The sequence below is a fragment of the Marmota flaviventris genome, chromosome 18, assembly GCF_047511675.1.
Source record: "Marmota flaviventris isolate mMarFla1 chromosome 18, mMarFla1.hap1, whole genome shotgun sequence".
Lineage (NCBI taxonomy): Eukaryota > Metazoa > Chordata > Mammalia > Rodentia > Sciuridae > Marmota > Marmota flaviventris.
Window position 1 is genome coordinate 14876780 of NC_092515.1, and position 17860 is coordinate 14894639.

General features: G+C 52.6%; 1 protein-coding gene across 1 annotated transcript in view; it reads right to left on the reverse strand.

The window, feature by feature from the left end:
• The window catches only part of Ryr1 (ryanodine receptor 1), a 106412-nt gene that overhangs the window by 5363 nt on the left and 83189 nt on the right, over window positions 1–17860 (reverse strand). The window contains exons 87-94 of the mRNA XM_027941225.3: window positions 10714–11055; window positions 7503–8303; window positions 6814–6878; window positions 5516–5669; window positions 4375–4461; window positions 3024–3275; window positions 2110–2240; window positions 222–264 (exon numbers count right to left, since the gene is read on the reverse strand). Coding sequence (XP_027797026.2) covers window positions 222–264; window positions 2110–2240; window positions 3024–3275; window positions 4375–4461; window positions 5516–5669; window positions 6814–6878; window positions 7503–8303; window positions 10714–11055 — 1875 coding nt within the window. The remainder of the gene's footprint in view (window positions 1–221; window positions 265–2109; window positions 2241–3023; window positions 3276–4374; window positions 4462–5515; window positions 5670–6813; window positions 6879–7502; window positions 8304–10713; window positions 11056–17860) is intronic.

Here is a 17860-nt window from a genome sequence, read left to right on the forward strand (position 1 = left end):
TCCTGCTCAGCCCCTGCGCCAGGGGCTCTGCCCTATGTGGGTCACCTCGTGTGAGAGGGAAGCATGATTATCATGCCCATGTCCCCGTGGCAAACCCATGCTCCTCAGAAAGGCAATGGCCCTTGCCCAAGGTCTCACATGAAGCAAGTCTTTGGCAGCTAGGATGCCCCGGTGGCAGAAAGGGACCTAGCCCAGAAAGCCCTCCCGATCCACGTCCTCACCTTCCGCTTGACAAACTTGTCCCAGTAGTTGCTGGGGAAGGACCTGCCAAGAGAAAGCACCTGTGAGACATTCACAGAGGCTGGGAGCCTCCAGCCGGGCCGGAGAGACAGGAATCCCAGTGCTGTTCGCCTTAGACTGACCTTTATCCAGGCTGGCCTTGAACTCCTGGCTCCATGCCCCAGTCTCCGCCCCACAGGAGCTGGGACTGGAGACGGGCACCACCTTGCCCAGCCTGTGCTTTTCGCACAGAGGACCCTGCTCAGTGGGGACCCTGCTGCCATGTTTGGTGGAGCCTGGGTGAGGCAGGGGACTTGTGTCCAGAGCCAAGCATGCAAAGACACCAGAACTGCTCCCGGGGGAGGCTCTGGGCGGTGACCAGTGGGGACAGCGGCATGCTGCAGGGGAATGGCACGCTTCCTCCCGCTGCTTTCATACACTGTGCTTGGTGATTCTGGACCTGGGTTTACCAGTTCTCCCAGTGACAAGCCAGGGAGTGCGGGGTGGGGGAGGGGGTGGGGGTGGCTAGGAATCCGGGGACCCGCACCTAGATGACGTGCTCCAGTTCTGCTCCTCCTACTCCTCTGGATGCTCGGATTGTCCTTGCCGTGTCCAGAGTGAGCCCTGTCACCCTCCCAGCATGTCACCATTTCCTACGGAGCACAATCTTGCTTTCTAGCTCAATAAAATAGCCTCGGCTCATCTTCTGCCTGGCTCCTTCCTTTTTGTTCTGTTTCCTTTTTTCCTCTCTCTTTTCTTTTCTTTCTTTTAAAGATGTTCGTATTTACTTATTTATTTATTTATGTATACATACCGGGGACTGCAGCCAGAGCCCTCTACCACTTAGCTACGTCCCCAGCCCTTTCTATTTCGATGGGGTCAGAGCAGGCTCCTTCTACCTGGCTCCTCATTTGCTAAGTTGCCCAAGCTGGCCTCACATTTTGTGGGTTTTTTTGGTCCTGGGAGTTGAACCCAGGGGGGCTTTACCGCAGCCCGGGTTATTAATCATTTGAGACGAGGCCTGGCTGGGCTGCCGAGGCTGGCTCTGAACTCACAATCCTCCTGCCTCAGCCCCCGAGCCTCTGGGAATTTCTTTTCTTTCTTCTTTTCAGTACCCAGGATTGAGCCCGGGGACACCCTACCACTGAGCTACACCCCCAGCCCTTTCTTTTTTTTTTTTTTTTATTTTGAGACAGGGTCTCACTAAGTTGCTTAGATTGACCTTGAACTTGCCATCCTCCTGCCTCATTGCCCAAATCGCTGAGATTCCAGGTGGGCGCATGGAGCCCAGCTGATGTTCTTATTTACTTTTCGTGGAGCTGGGATGGAACCCAGGGCCTCGCCTCCGCTCACCAGGTGCTCTGCCACTGAGCTACACCTGGTCCCTGGTTTTCTTTCTCCCGAGAGGTGCCCCTAATAGCGCAGCTGGCGGGGGGGGGGGGGCAGCTGGCAGCCAGAGTCCCCTCACGGCCTCGCACATCCTCTTTCCCTCCCTGGCTAAAAACCCAATGAGCTCTTATTTCCCACTCCCAGCACCTGGTGAGAAAGGCCCCCGGGGATGGGGCTTAAAATACAGTCCCACTTACACACATTGGCCCACGCCCTCCAGGGTGGGGCCCAGGAACCTCCATGTGCCCTCAGAATGCCCCAGAGGAACTTTTTTTTCTTTTGTGGTGCTAGAAATGGAACCCAAAGCCACCTGTGTGCCAGGCGAACACTCTACTACTAAGCCACATCCCCGGCCTCCCCTGGGGAACTTGATGCATGGGAAATGTTTCTATTTTATGGGGAATAAAACCAGGCGTGGGGAGAAGTGTCGCAGGGGCTGGAACCTGCTGTCCTGAGCTCTGGGCCTCCACCCCCTGGCGCCCTGGGCGGACTGGGCCTTACGGTGTGTTGAGCACCAGGCGGTCCCACTGCCCCTTCACGTCATCATCCTCTGGCTGCTCTGTGATGTAGAGACCGTCGAACTCCAGCTTCCGGGCCAGCTCTTTCTCCCGCTTGAAGATCACCAGGGGCACCTAGATGGTGGAGGTGGGGAGAGGGCAGGCGTTAGGGTCTCGCAGAAGCCAAGAGGTCTCGCTAGCATCTGCGCAGAGGCTGAAGGAGCCTCCCCAGGATGGTCAGGGCCGAGATGGGAGGTGCAGGCAGAGGGTCACATCAGGAGGGACCAAAACAGAGGGGCTGGGGAGACCAGCAGGGGTGCCTGGTGCAAGCCGGGGCTTCCTGAGGGAGGAAGGTTGCCCTTGGACCTTAGGCAGGTGGGAAGGAATGGACGTGGGACCAGGCATTGCAGGCTGTGGGAACAGCACTGCCAAAGCGCAAGGTCAAGAGAACTGTGTTCATTTAATAGTAACAAGATTTATGAAAACTGCCAGACCTCATGGAACCCAAATGGACCCATCATGACACACCCACGAGGCACTGAAAACCTCAGGCACCTGTGGCGTCAGAGCCCACATCCCTGTTGACATCCATGTTATGTCCAAGACCCCAGGGACCCCTAGAGATCATAGTTAACCCACTGACCAACGTGCAGAAAGCAACATTCCCAATGACATGTTTGCTTCCTGACCCAGAAATTATCACAGTCGCACAAGCATGGTATGGAAAATTCTAGACTTGGCTTCTCGGCTTCTGTTCCCAGTTCAAATGCCACCCTTGTTGAAGACCCCAATCCTGCACCCAGTGCCCCAATCTCAAGCCCTCTGTCCTCACCACTGTGACAGTCCCTGCCCCTGTCCCCGCCCCAGCATCCCCGCTCCCTCCACAAGCTCTGCCCCAGGACCATGGTCATGGCCCACCTTGAGGCAGTTGTAGCCGATGATGCAGAGAAAGGCCACCAGTGTATGCAGCAGGCTCAGACACCGCAGCGCAGGCGCCATGTAGCCCGTGCTCTCCTCCAGGAAGTAGTACACCATGTTCTCATCCTCGTCGTCCTCTGCCTCCTCCCCTGCTCCCGAGCCCCAGCCAGAGCCGCCACCAGACCCTGCACCCATCATGTCCCCAGCTGCTGACCCCTCCACGTCGTCCTCCCCTGGTGGAGAGTCTGAGACCTGAGGAGGGGAGAGGAGTCCATCAGGGAGGGGACTCTGGTATCCTGGCACCTCGTCTGCCACAGCCAGAACCCACTAACACAATTAGCAGCCTCCATTCCTGAGGCTGGATTGGGCCCCTATCAGGATCACAGGACTGTCAATCAAGATGGAGGGGAGGGCCCAGGACCGAGCTTGAAAATCAGACTGTCCTGGGAACGTGCCCATCAAACTGAGCAACAAGAGGACCAAAAACAGAATTGGTTCATTTTTTAAAAAAACATATCTATATTTTTCATAACTTTATTTTATTTATTTTTTAATGTGGTGATGAGGATCGAACCCAGTGCCTCACCCGTTCTAGGCAAGCCCTCTACCACTGAACCCCAGCCCCAGCCCCAAATTGGTTCATCTTGATAGCAGAGTCCTAAAGAGACTGACCCCAAATGACACTAACAGAGATGACTGGTAGCCGGCAATTGCTCAGCACTTTCTATATTCCAGGTACTGGGCTAAGTACTTTGCACGTACTAATCATCTTTTAATCCTCACAGCTCTAGCTGGTAGACACGGTGACCAGCCCATTTTGCAGATGAGGAAACTGAGGTTAAGCACCCGGCCTACCATCATGCAGCCAGTGAGTGGGGAAGACAGGACTCCATCCCACAAAGCCTCTCTGGCTTGCCTTTCTGTCCTGTTGGACCCCTGGGAAGATCCCGAGGGCCCCTTGTCCTTTGGGAGGCCTGGTTCTTAGCCCTTGCCTTTCCTTAGCCCCTGTGAGTTGCCCACTTGAGCCTCCCCAAGAACCTCTCTTTCAGGGACATGAAAGCAGCAACTGTGACTGAGTCAGTGGGTGGCCCAGAGGGAAGGGTCTGCACCTGAGCACGGGGCAGGCAGGTGACAGATCTGGGCCAGGAACATAGCTCCAGCTGGCTCCTGCTCTGACACCCGCGGACACTCGGGCCTCCTGCCCAGAAGGACCCAGAAACCGCAGCCCACCCCTCTGGGGTCCCGAGATCGTAGGGTCCCTAAGAATGCTGAGCCCCACACCCTGTCCCTTTGCGGCAGGGGCTCTGGGAAGCTGTGGGGGATGGAGCCTCCCGCCCCACACGGCCAGCACCTTGTAAAACAGCAGGATGAAGTTGATGGCAAACGCCAGGAAGAGGGCAAGGAACCGCAGCGTGTAGAAGTTCCGGGAGAGGTAGTTCTGGAAGGGAGACAGGGAGCTCACAGCCTGCTTCTTTGCTGGAGAATCCATCCCATTACTTACGATCAGAGCACCCAGGTGCTCAATAGTTGGTGCCACAACTTCCTGCTTATTAAGTACTTGCTGTATACCAAGACCTGGGCTAAGAGCTTTATATAAAATATCAATTAATTATCACAACCCTATGAAGTGGGTACTGCTCTTATGTCCACTTTACAGATGAAGAAACTGAGGACGGGGAGGTGGTGTCTTGCTCAAGCTCACATAGCTAAAGAGTGGCAAATCTAGGATTGTGAGGGGTGTGCATGCACACACACACGTGCACACGGCACTGGGAATCGAACTCAGGGCCTTGCACACGCTAGGCAAGTGGTCAACTGCTAAGCTACGTCTCCAGACCGGACCTGGGATGTGAACCCAGGTTGTCAGACCCCAGAGCCCACCCATCCTCTGTGCTACGCTGCTTCCCGTGAGGTCCCTGTTGGCTTCACCCCAAGCAGGGCACATCTTCTCCCACCTCTCCTTTCTCTCTCCACGTCTCCCTCCATCCTTTACTCCTACCACGAATCCTCACTGACCCCCCCATCCACTATGCCCCCCACCCCCTCTCCAGGGTGGTCTGGAGAGGAGACAGGACCCTGCCTCCCAAACAGCCTCCCTCCTTCTGGACCGATGAGGAAACGGACCCTGCCCAGGAGCTGTGAGAGCTCCAGCCTCCATAGGAGGAGGGAGCTGGGGCGGGTGTGGGGCTCAGACCCAAGAGACTGGCCACGATGGAGAGCAGAACATGGCCTCAGCTGGGTTTCACTGTGGCTGGAGGCTGGGGAGAGGTCTCCAGATGAGCAAAGGGTGGAAGAGACAGTGGGGAGCCAAGTGGGGGCCACCTGGAAATGCTGCCTGTACCAGGTCCTGCTCCTCTGGGCACAGTTCTGCCTTCTCACCAGCCTGGTCTCCTCTTGGAGAGGGGCCTGGAACTGTGAGCTCAGGACCAGCATGGGGACAGAGGCGGCTCTCCCTGGGAGAGGACTTTCAGCAAACCCCTGCTGGGACTCACCAAGAATTTCACCCTCTGCACTTCCAGTTCCCCCCAGAATTCCATCCCAGCACTTCCGGCTTCCTCCTTCTTTGGAGGGGGAGGAGGAGGTGCTGTCTTCTTGGGGGGCTCGGGCGGGGGCTCAGGGACTTCTTCCTTCTCCCCGTTCTCCGTACTGCAGGGCAGGACACACACGGAGGTCAGGGAGCACCCGAGCAATTCATTCACTCAAAGCCACTCTCTGGGGGCCCATGCCATGCCGGGTCTGGATGGTGCTGGGGACAAAGGCACCCTCAGGTTCTGCCTTCATGGCGTCCTGCCCAATGGGGTGGAGGGGTCCTTGGTAGGACAGGAGAAGCCCAAGGGGGTGGCGGGAACCTAGAGGAGATACCTGCTCAACTTAGGAGGGGCGGGTGTCAAAGCAGGCCTCCTGGAGAAGGAAGCCTGGGAAAGTGTTCCAGACAGAGGGAGGCGCACACAGGCTGGCGGCAAGCGCGGAGCATTCATTTCTCTATCTTTTTTTTTTTTTTTTTTTGCAGTGCTAGGGATTGAAGCCAGTGGTGCTCTTCTACTGAGCTACAGCCCGTGTCCTTTGTAATTTTTGAGTCAGGGTCTCACTAAATTGTTAGTTGCTCAGGCTGCCCTAGAACTTGCCTGTCGTGGGCCAGCCACGGGCTGTGTGTGAGCTATGCACATTTGAGCATATGGGAAGACCGGCCTGGTGTCACATGCTCTTTGGGCCCTGCAACACACTTGGGCACTTTCCTCTCGCTCTGCCTGTGTTGCCACACAGCACCTGAGATGGGTGTGACTTGCCAAGATGTCAATCAATCTACTGACCACAAGACATCAGGAAGCTAGACTCAAGCCCCTGAAACCTGACCCCTTGCCTTATTTGGAAAGAACATTCCACTGAGTCTCCCTTTGTGTGTCCCCCCCCCCCCCATAAAAATAAAGAATCCAGGCGCAAGCTCTCTCTCTTTCCAACAGAGCCCTAAGGTCAAGAGCCGCCCCGATATTGAAAAGGCACTCCCGATTTCTGTGTGTTTCGCGCCTTCTTCACCTGGCTATTGATGTAGCCGCATCTTGTGAACCCGGCATGGGCCACCAGCCGGGCGAGTTGGAGCTACTTGCCACCCTCCTGCTTCAGCCTCCTGACTGTGCCCGGCTTCCCTGATTCCCTCCACAGGTCCCTCCCTGTGCTTGGGTCTGGGCTGGATGATGCTCTGGTCACAAGACAACTTAGGGCACTGAACTCAGGAGGCTCCCAGTCCAGAAGGGAAGCAGTGACAGGGGCCTTGGCGCCCCAGGGCACTCACTCGGCTTTCTCAGGCTCGGGCTCGGGTTCGGGTTCTGGAGGCAGCTCCTCTTCTTCTCCATCCACCTGGGGACAGGACACAGGTCTAAGCCTTTTCCGCAGTGCCCCTCTGTCCCTGCTTCTCACACCGCCTGGCAATCCAAGTTCTACACCTGCCTCACCAAAAGGGCTTATGATTCCCACAGTGCAGAGGGGACCAAGGGGACCAAGGCTCCCCAGGTGAAGGCCTGGCCCAAAGCCCTGCAGGGTAAGACTGACTCCAAGAGGAGCTCTGGACCCCTGGGCCTCTCATCACCTCAACACCTGTGGCAGACACCTGCGGCAGTCACCGCTCCATGGGCCTCAGGACACTTTGGGGACCTTTCCCAAGTGGGTTGCTTCATTTCCCACAACCATGTGTCTCTGAGAGTCTTTCCCAGGTCCAGGACTCTGTCTCCTTGGGTTTTCTGGGGCTTGATCCCTTTCCTCCTAGGTCTCGGGCTCTCCCGGACTCAGGGTATCTTTTTCTCTCTCCCAACACCCAGCAAGCCTTTCTCCAGGTGTCTGTCCCTGAGTCTCCCTGTCCCGTCTCTGAGGTCCTCCTCTGTTCCTCCTGACTCTCGCCCCCTCCCCGCGTGCCCCTCCACCCACTCCCTGAGCCTCCTCCCTCCCACCCCCTCTCTCCACACTGACACCCTGCTGTCCCCTCACCCCCAGTTTCCTTTTGAGAATGGGGGAGCCTTCTGGCGTGGGCGGCTCTGCCGTCGTCGTGTCGCCCATGTCCCCAAGACCGCCAACCCCTTCGGGCCGGAAGGGGCTCCCATCGGCCACGGCCACAGCCCCGTCGGCGCCGCCCGGTCCTGCCTCTTCCGCAGCCACCTCCTCGTCACCAGCGCCCTCGGCGGCGTCGCTCTCGCCCTCGCCCGCGCCCTCGCCGTCCGCTTCGCCGCCCGGCCCGGCGGTCTGCTCGCCGTGCACCTCGTCGCCGGTGGGGTCAGGCATGCCCGCCAGGAGCTCGGTCACGGTCACCTTCTTGGCGCCCTCCACCAGGCCGCCGCCGAAGAGCGAGCCCCAGAGCAGGCGCAGCGCGCCCGCCGCCGCTCCGGCGCCCGCAGCCCCCGCGCGCGCCAGCAGCGCCCAGAGCAGCGCGGCCACCGCGGTCGCCGCCTCCCGCGCAGTCAGCCGCCGCAGCCGTCGCACGCGCCGCCGCAGGCTGCGGTAGCTGAGGCCGCGCAGCGCCCGGGTCGCCACCGCCCCGAGCCACGCGCTCATGCCCGCCGCCGCCGCGCCCGCCGCGCCCTCGGGGCCCGCCGCACTCTCCTCGGCGCCCTCGGCCGCCTCGCCGCCCTCGTCCTCGATCGCCTCGGGCTCGCCCTCGGGCTCCGAGATCTGCGCCGCGATCTGCATCTCGAAGATGGTGTCCTCGCAGAAGCTCACGAAGAGCTCCATCTTCTCGGCCTCGCCGCCCTCGTTCACCACGTCGAAGATGAACTGGCGCTTGGACTCCTTCACCTGCGGCAGCGGAGGGGACAGGAGGGGGCGGCGTCAGCAGGGGCTCCGGACAAGGGTGACCTTGGCAGCGACAGGTTCACTGTGCAAGCACCATTCCGACTTTTAAAAAATGATTTTCTACAGGGCATGGTGGTGCCTGCCTACCATCTCAGAGACTTGGAGGCTGAGGCAGGAGGATCGCCAGCCTCCGAAATTTAGTGATGCCTTGTTTCAAAATAAAAATAAAGGCTGGGAATGTAGCTCAGTGTTAGTTCGCCCCTGGGTTTCCTTCCCAGTACCACTAAATAATTAACAAATATCGTGTCTGTACACACGTATACACACAAAACTATATGTATTTTTTTTACTTTTAAGAGACAGGGTCTCAATATGTTGGCCAGGTTGGGGTCTAACTCGGTGAATAAAGTGATCCTCCTGCTTCAGCCTCCTAAGTAGTGGGGACCACAGATGGGCATGACTTTGCCATACCTAAACATGATCACTAGCCGCCTTTTACAGCGCCCACTGTAGGAAGGCCTATATGCTTCAATAAGGGCCAGGCCCCAAACTAAGCCTTTTAACAAAACTCTACGTTCCATTATCCTCATTGTACAGATGGGGAAAGGGGTCCCAGTGAGTCCTGCACCTAGGGTGACACAGATGAGAGGTGACAGAGGTAGCATTGGCCTCCCATTGGGCTGGCTCCAGAATCGTGTTTTTAGTTTCTTCCAGACAGAGAATTGTGGTTGAGGGGGAGAGTTCTAAGTGCTGGGGTTGGATGACCTTGACTGAACTCTCTGGGCCTCAGTTTCCCCCTCTATAAATGGGACTAAGAGTAGGACCTATAATCATAGGGTTAGTATGGAGATTAAATGAGTTATTAGATAGATAGTGATTGGAACAGTGCTCCACACCCAATAAATGCTATATATTGTCCATGTCCTCGAACTGCCTAGTGAGCGATCTAGGCCACACATGGATGCTTGAGGATCGGAGGACATAGGAATGGGAAGGAGTGGCAGGATTACTGTTTGGAGGAATGACACCAAGGGAAACCGGGCACCCCGGAGCAAGGGGTGGGGAGGGGCAGGACCCTCACAGTGTGTACAGGGAGCCAATGTGAAGGCCATGGTGAGTGGGGGCTTCTTGTAGATGCACAGAAGTGCAGACATCCTGGGTACAAAGATGTGCAACCACTCAGGACCCAGATGGGACAATGATGCCACACGGGACATGGGGGAGTGTGAAAGATCTCGAATGTGAGGCACCCAGACCTCAGGGAGGAGGCAGGTGTGAGGAGGCTGTGGTACGGGAAGATGGCAGAAATAGGAGGCCACAGTCCACGCGGAGGACCTGGGCACCTGGGGCAGGCAGGCAGGGCCAGGGCCCCTCTGCAAGGCAGCAAGGAGCATGGCATGGGAAAACCTGAAGTATTCAGCCAGTGCCCTTGGGGCTGGCCATGCAGCTCCGAACCTTCCAGGGAGACGGGGGTCAGTGTAAGAGGCCCAGAGCACGAGGACAGGGCTCCATGTAGGACGGGAGCCCACGTGTGCCTGAGTCTGGTGACAAGTGTGGACAGATGCGAGGGGCCAGGTAGCTAAGGTGGTGAGAAGTGTCCCAGTTTTGTGGGCGACAAGACAGGACAGATCAAGCAAGAGCGTGGGAGAGGTGCGTGCAGAGGCGGGGCTCCTGCAGGTCAGAGGGAGGTGTGGAGGGCGGACTAGGGCTGTGCAGGCTTGGCTGGTGGGCAAGGTGAGGGCATGCAGGAAGGCCACCAGGGAGACAGGCAGGGCTGAGAGGGTGTGAGGTCACATGGGGAGTACGGGGGGGGGATGGGAACCCCTGTGGCTGGATGGCATGGTGGGCGGGGACTCCCCCGGGTGCGCGGGTAATCGCGGTTGTGCCAAGGCTGCAGTGAAGTCACGTGGGAGATGAATGACACACACTGGGGTTGCGGGAAGGCACAATGACCAGCTCAGGGTGAGTGTGCAAAAAATGTGCACCCACGCATGGGCTCAGAATAAATGGGGGCTTCTGAGCTGTGTGCTAGGACCCCAGAAGGCGTTTGAGGGCACGTGTGGATTGGTGAGGGGTCACCCATCATGTCAGGGTACCCAAGAGCCCAAAGTGAGTGTGCAAAAGACAGGAGGACAGCCAGGGACAAGAGACAGCCCATCTGGGACTGCCGGGAAAGTGAACAGGGGTGTAAAATCGTGTGAGTTTAAGAGCAAGACAGAGTGGGTGTGGCCGCATGAGGGCTATAAGGACGCGCCAGAGCTCCAGGGTAAGTGTGCAAGGGCATGGTGTGCAAGCACGGAGGACACATCAATCCTGCCATTGCATGCACAAAGGGCGTACATCCACGTGGGGTCCGGCGTGCCAGGACCGGCCAGCCGTGGGAGGCGAGCAGGCGCATGCGCAGATCTCCCACCTGCGGCATCTCCCACTGGGCGCGGTTGGTCTCCGAGATCTCGAAGTAAATGCGCTCGATGCGGCGAGAGGCGCCCATGATCTCGATGCGGCCCAGGTAGGGCCGGAAGTACTCGAGGATGCTCTCGGCCAGCTCCAGGAAGGTGCGCAGGCGAGGGTCGTGCGGCACGTGCTCGGACAGGTTGGTCAGCAGCACGGCCACGTTGAAGCCGATGTCGCGGGCTGGCTCCTGGAAGCGGTTGGCGAACTCGTCGCAGTTGATCATCTCGTTCTCGTCCGCTTCCGAGCAGGAGAGCAGGAACTGGATCTCGGGCCCGGAGAACTGCTTCTGGCTGTCCATGGCCTGCGGGTGGCAGGGGCGGTCAGTGGGTGGCCTCAGATGGCTCCGTGCTCTTCCTAAAGTAACTGTGGATTTCTCTTAGAGATGGAGAAGTCCAGAATCATACGCCCAGCACCCAAGGCTGACTCCTGGCTGGATGATGGCACAGGGAAGACGGTACCAGCCATCAAAATGTGAAAGGAGGCCGGGCGCGGGGCCCACGCCTGCGATCTCAGCTGCTCGGCTGACGGAGGCAGGAGGATCGCGAGTTCAAAGCCAGCCTCGGCAATGGCGAGGTGCTGAGCAACTCGGGAAGACCCTGTCTCTAAATAAAATGCAAAACGGGGCTGAGCATGTGGCTCGGTGGTTGAGTGCCCCGGAGTTCAATCCCCAGTACAAAAAAAAAAAAAAAAAAAGTGAATTGATGTCCCCCCCCAAAAACAACAACAACAACAACAAAAAACAAAAACAAAACAAAACAAAACAAAAAACGGTGAGCTGCCATCCACTGTCAGAGACACTACATTTTCAGAGATGGTAAAATGTGGAAATTGTGTCCTTTTGTCCTTTCCCCACCCTCCCTGGAGGTGACCACTATATTGGTGTGACTTCTTCCAAACCTATGTCAGTACTTCTATTCCCTATGTCCAGTTGTTGCTCACAATGCATGTGATTCTGTATATTTGCGGGGGGGGGGGGGGGGGTGTAGGGAGGTATCAGGGATTGAACCCAGTGGTGCTTAACCACTGAGCCACATCCCCTGGCCCTTTTTTATATTTAATTTAGAGACAAGATCTCCCTGAGTTGCTTTAGGACCTCTCTAAGTTACTGAGGCTGGCTTAGAACTCGCCATCCTCCTGCCTTAGCCTCCTGACCTGTTGGGAATACAGGCGTGTGCCACTGTAATTTTAATTTACACAATCACTGTTATAATCATGCAATTTGAAACTTCCTTCTCCCATTCAACTTTATGCATTTAATATTGAGATACAGCAAATGAATTCATTTTCACTGCTATGTAATATTCCTGTTTTATAAATATAACATCTTTATGTTCCCCGTGATGGATGTTTAGATGGCTTCCAGCTGTTTTGTTTTGTTTTACTTTACAGACAACACTTTCTTGGGACATTCTTGCGCTGATCTCCTATGCAACTTGGCAAGTGGTTCTCCAGGGCAGTTTTTTAAAAAGGTTCTTGAGCACACAGCAGTAAGAATGCATTTTACAATGTGACTCAAAAAAAAAAAGTTTCAAGACACAATTCTGACTTTTGCTGTGCATCACACTCTGCAGAGTTCTCTTTTATCTTTAAAGATGCTGGTCATGACTTACTAAGTTAATTTCCTGATCTACAGCTGGGCTGCAAAAGGCAGTCTGAGAAATGCTGCTCTGAAGTCTGAACAGAAGCGAGATCCTCGGGCTGTCAGGAGGGCTTTGTCAAAAGCCAAGAACTCTGCAAAATGCTTTCTAAATGAGTAACACTCTTTGCAAATCATGGAGGGCTCTAGAAACCGCAGAGCGAGGAGACATCATCACACAGGAACTCCTGTCCTCTCCCCTAGCTCCACTGACCTACCTCCCCAAGATAAATGGTGGGACTGTCTCCTCTCTAAAGTCCACGCCTCCACGGGGGCCTGGGACCCTTTCCCCTCCATTCATTCCTGAACTCTGCTCCTGCGATTTGCTGATCTCCGAGTCACCCTCCATTTGCTCATGGCCTTCATTTGAAATACCTTCTTCTCTAGCTATTATTCATCCTTTGCTGGAGTCTCTCTTCCAGATCTCTAAAGGTTGATGGGATGGTGCAGGTAGGGGATTCGCACCTTCTTCTTCTTTTACTGGGAATTGAACTCGAGGGCCCCTAACCATGGAGCTACAGCCCTTTTAAACTATTTTATTTAGAGGCAGGGTCTTGCTACGTTGTTTAGGGCCTTGCTAAACTGTGGAGGCTGGCCTCCGCACCTTCTTCTTGAGATACACATTTTCCAGGAAATAACACTGAGGCCCCAGGCCCTGCCACTCTGCAGTGACGGTTACCAAGTTTGTATCTCTGGGGCCTGAGCGCTCTCCAGAATCCAGACTCTTACAGCAGAAGCCCTACCTGACCTCCCTCTGCAGTGTCTCCCCCACCCCCCAATGGAAGCATCCAGAACTGAACTTTTTATGTCCAGACCTCTGGGCCCACAGTCTTAGCCATCACAGGAATAGCGTCCCCACCCACCTAGGTGCCGAAGCTAAGCTCTTTGAATCATCCTTGAGTTTCTCTTTTTTCTCACCGCCTACATCTTATCCCTCCGATGATCTGTCAGTTCTGCTTTCTAAATAGATCCAGGACCCACCCACTTCTGCCTGCTCCAGACTCCCACCTCGGCCACCACAGAAGCCTCCTTCCTCATCTCTGATCCCCCACTGTCCCCACACCCAGTGGGTCACGAGTCCTCCCTGGGCTCCATCTCTGTCAGGGTAATAGTCAAGGTCCCCCTGGAGCCCAGTGGCCCTGCACATCTGTCCCTCTCCCCCCTCAGACTCTCCCTCATCCCTCCCCTCAACCTCCCCCTGTACCACACTGGCCTCTTTTCTGTCCCTCTGTTTCCATTTTTCTGCCTTTACACTTGCTGTCCCCTTGCCTGGGACACCAGAATGTCCCTCACCTTCATAGGGCACAGCTCCAACACCCCCCTCAGAAAATTGCCCCCAGCCACCCGGAATGCAGGGCACGCCCCCCGCTGCGGGCTGGTCGCCTCCAGACCACAGATTAGAGCCTGCAGTTATCCTGCTCATTTACTGGCTTCACCTGTCCCCTCCCACGGGACTCTCAGCTTCGAGGCAGGGTCTCTGTTTTGCTCACTGTTGTGCCCTCGGGACTAGGGCCGCGCCTGTCACCCAGGATGTATTCACCTAGTGCTGTGGTCTGGAGTGGCCCCCCAAGGTGCTAACGAACGGCTTGGTACAGAGGTGGCACTGCTGAGAGGTAGGTGGGACTGATGGGAGGTCCTTAGGTCATTGGTGGCATACACTTGAGGCCTTCCTGTCTCGATTTTGCTTCCTAGCTCATGAGGTGAGTGTGCTCTGCCATGTGTTCCTGCCATAATATAATATGCTGGCTTCACCAGAGGCCCAAAGCCACCGGGCTGCTGGATCTTGGACTGGAATCTCCAGAAGAGTAGGCCACAGGAAACCTTTGCTCTTTATAAGTTAATGGCCTCAGGTATTTCATTATAGAGATGGAAAGCTGACTAATACATTCACATTTGTCCAATGCTTGAAGTGTCTTAAAAGTTGAGAAGAGTTTTGAATTTTATTCCACTATTTGAAAAGTAGTAAGTCTTTTAAATTCTGTACATACCTTTTAAACCATAAAGAAATGGAAAAGCAAGTTTGGGGAAACACAGGATGCTTTGTGTTTGGGAAACCTCATGATGCTTTGTAAATAGTCCAACATTCAGAAATGAGAATATCATCATTTTGCAATCTCTAAGAAGCCAATGTTTATGAACATTGAACGTCAACAGCTGCTCACAACACAAAAGAAAAAGTGACCGGAGGGGTGCATCTCCTAACAGATGGACACACAGTCACATAAGGATTCCGGCAAACAAACAAAAAACCCTACACACCCCAAACCAGGATCTGATTAAACACCTCCAACTTAAGTTCCAGTTTATAAGAAACAGGGACAGAGGAACATGTGAAGTGAAACCAGGAGGTTGCATCCACCAGACTCAGACCATGGGAAACTCTGCGACTAGGACACTATTAGCCCATGAGAGACGTCATGGGGAAACAATGCAAAATATCCAATTAATAATTTTGAAATCATGGGCTGGGGTGGTGGCTCAGTGGTATAGCGCTCGCCTAGCACATTCAAGTCGCTGGGTTCGATCCTCAGCACCACATAAAAATAAATAAAAATAAAGGTAACGTGTTCAACTACAACTAAAAAAATTAAAATAATAATAATAATAATTTTGAAATGATGCTTTGGAAATACTAATTCATAATACTAATACTTAATACTAATACATAATTCTTCTTACTCTAAAAAGTGTGGTTACTAAAAAATTTTACGTTATACATGTTGCTCCTACTCTGTTTGTTGGGCAATGCTGGGCACTATAGGACCAAGCACCTGGGTGTTCAGCAGATAAAAGGGAAGAACAGAGAAAAAGGGACCAAGGGGAAGCAATAGATTAAAGGAAATTGAAGGAAACATCAATCAATCACAACGGGTAGATGGTGTTTGGATTCCAAGAAACTGAAAAACAGTAGATACAATAACTGAAAACTTGAATACTGACTAGATATTTGATGATTTAAAGAATTATGAGCTGGCACAGTGGTGCACACCTGTAGTCCCAGCACTCGGGAGGCTGAGGCAGGAGGATCCCGATCCAAAGCCAGCCTCAGCCATTTTAGCAAGGCCCTAGCAACTCAGCGAGACCCTGTCTCAAAATAAAAAAATCAAAAGGGCTGGGGATGTGGCTCAGGGGTTAAGCACCTCTGAGTTCAATCCCTGGTATTAAAAAAAAAAAAATTACAGATTGTACTTTTTGTTTCATTTTTATCATTTTGCCTTTGGTTAGCAGTGCTAATGCCATTGTGGTTTGTCAAATTTAAAAAAAAAAAAAATCTTGTAAGATGACACACTGTAGGACACCATTGATACAAAGTGTCCAGAATAGGCAAATCTACAGAGAGACAAAGCCCAAGAATGGATCCTGGGGGTTGGGGGAGGGGTAACAGGAAGTGATGGCTAAAGGCCCTGTTAAGTAAAGCAACTGCTGCTAAAGGTGTAATCACAACCACTGCAAATAAATAAATAAAATAAAGGGCATGGGGTTCCCTTTTTTGGGTGCTTAAAAATGTTCTGAAATTAGACTGTAGTGGTGATGGCACGATTCTGTAAATACACTAAAAGCCACAGAATGGCACATTTGAAATGGGTGGGTTTGCTGGCATGTGAATTATATCTCAATGAAGATAGTTTTACTTAAAATGAAGTCTTTTTTCCTTAATTTTTTTTTTTAGTTGTAGATGAACACAATACCTTTATTTTATTTCTTTTTATGTGGTGCCAGGGACCGAACCCAGTACCTCATGCAAGCTAGGCAAGCTCTCTACCACTGAGCCACGATTCCAGGCCCCGCCCCGCCCCAAAGGCTTTTTAACCAAAGAAGATGTTTTGGAATCTGCAAAGTCCTTCATCAATGGAGACATGTTTTGTAAACTCTCAAGAACTAAATCAACCAGGAAGAACTTGTGAATTATAAAGCATTGCTATATTTTGATGCAAATTTGCATATGAATAAAATGCAGAAAAAAATATCTAGGGAGACATTCACCCCTGTGTAACAATGGCAGCCTTTGGAGATGTGGGATGACAGCAGGACTGGAGATGAGGACCAAAGGTGACTGTAACCTTGACTATAAATTCTTAACTTTTAAAAGAAGAATGTATTCCTGTTTGGCTAATATTACCTATTTAGTTAAAAATTAATAAAATATTTAAAATATAAGCCAGGTGCAGTGGTACATGCCTGTAATCTCAGCAACTTGGAAGGCTGAAGCAAGAGGACTGACTGCAAGTTTGAGGCCAGCCTCAGCAACTTAGCAAAGTCTTAAGTAACTTAGTGAGACCCTGTCTCAAAATAAAATATAAATCAAAAGGACTAGGAATGTAGCTTAGGAGTAAAGTGTTTCTGGTTTTAATCTCTAGTATCAAAAAAAATAAAAAATAAAATATTTTCCATATAAAAACCAAGTATTTTGCATCACCAAAATAACATCAGAAAGAAAGTCAAAAGACAAATGATGAATAAAGAAAAATAGACACAACTCCTACCACTAACAAAGTTTTAACCATTCCAGTATATAAAGAGCCCCTGGAAAAAAATACCAATGTTTCAATAGAAATGAGTCAAGATATGGTCAATTTACAGAAACAATTAAGATAAAAGAAATAGCACGCAAAGAGCCTCAGCCGCCTCATGGGAGGGAGACATGCAAGTTAAAATTGCACTGTGACCCTATTTTTTATCTATCAGATTGGCAAAAATCCAAAGATTTGAGAATGCGATCTGGTGGCAAGGCCATGGGGAAACAGGCACTCTCAATGTCACTAATAGGAGGGGAAAATGAATGGCAAGATCTGTCCAGATGACAAGTCCATTTATTTTACCCTCGAGCCCAACAGTCCTCTTGGAAATCTATCCTCTGATATAAACTACTCATGTACAGATGGTGTGTTCATGAGAGCCGGCACTGCTAGTGGCTCATAGAGCCTTCCTTAGCATGCTCACTTTCACCTGCTGGAGCTTGGCAGTAATACACCAACAAATGTACACTGTCTGTGCTGTAAACTGCACCCTTGTGCAGTGCACAACTTGCAAAACCATCCATGGCAGCCCTGACTGCCGCATGGGTTGTATTAGTGAACACTAGGAACAAAACAAGTGTCCCTTGACAGGGAACAGGCAAATAAACCATAATATACACACAAAGTAGAAAACTGAGCACCTGTAAAAAAAGAATGAGGAAGCTCTTCAATCTCCAGAATATTTTGTTAAGTAATACAGACTGGCAAATAGTACCCTATTATGAAAGGAAGGAGGAAAATAAGAGTATTTGTATTTTTGTGGAAAAAAATGATGGTAGGATACAAAACTAATAGAAGGGGGAAGGGAAGAAAGGGTGCATTGAAAAAAAATCAGGTGAACAAATCATGTATTCAAAAATGATGACACAAGTACAACTTCTCAAGTTCTAAATTGGAACCCTATGAATGTTGAGCTGTAAAATGACATCAAACCTTGGATCTGGGAGGCCCCA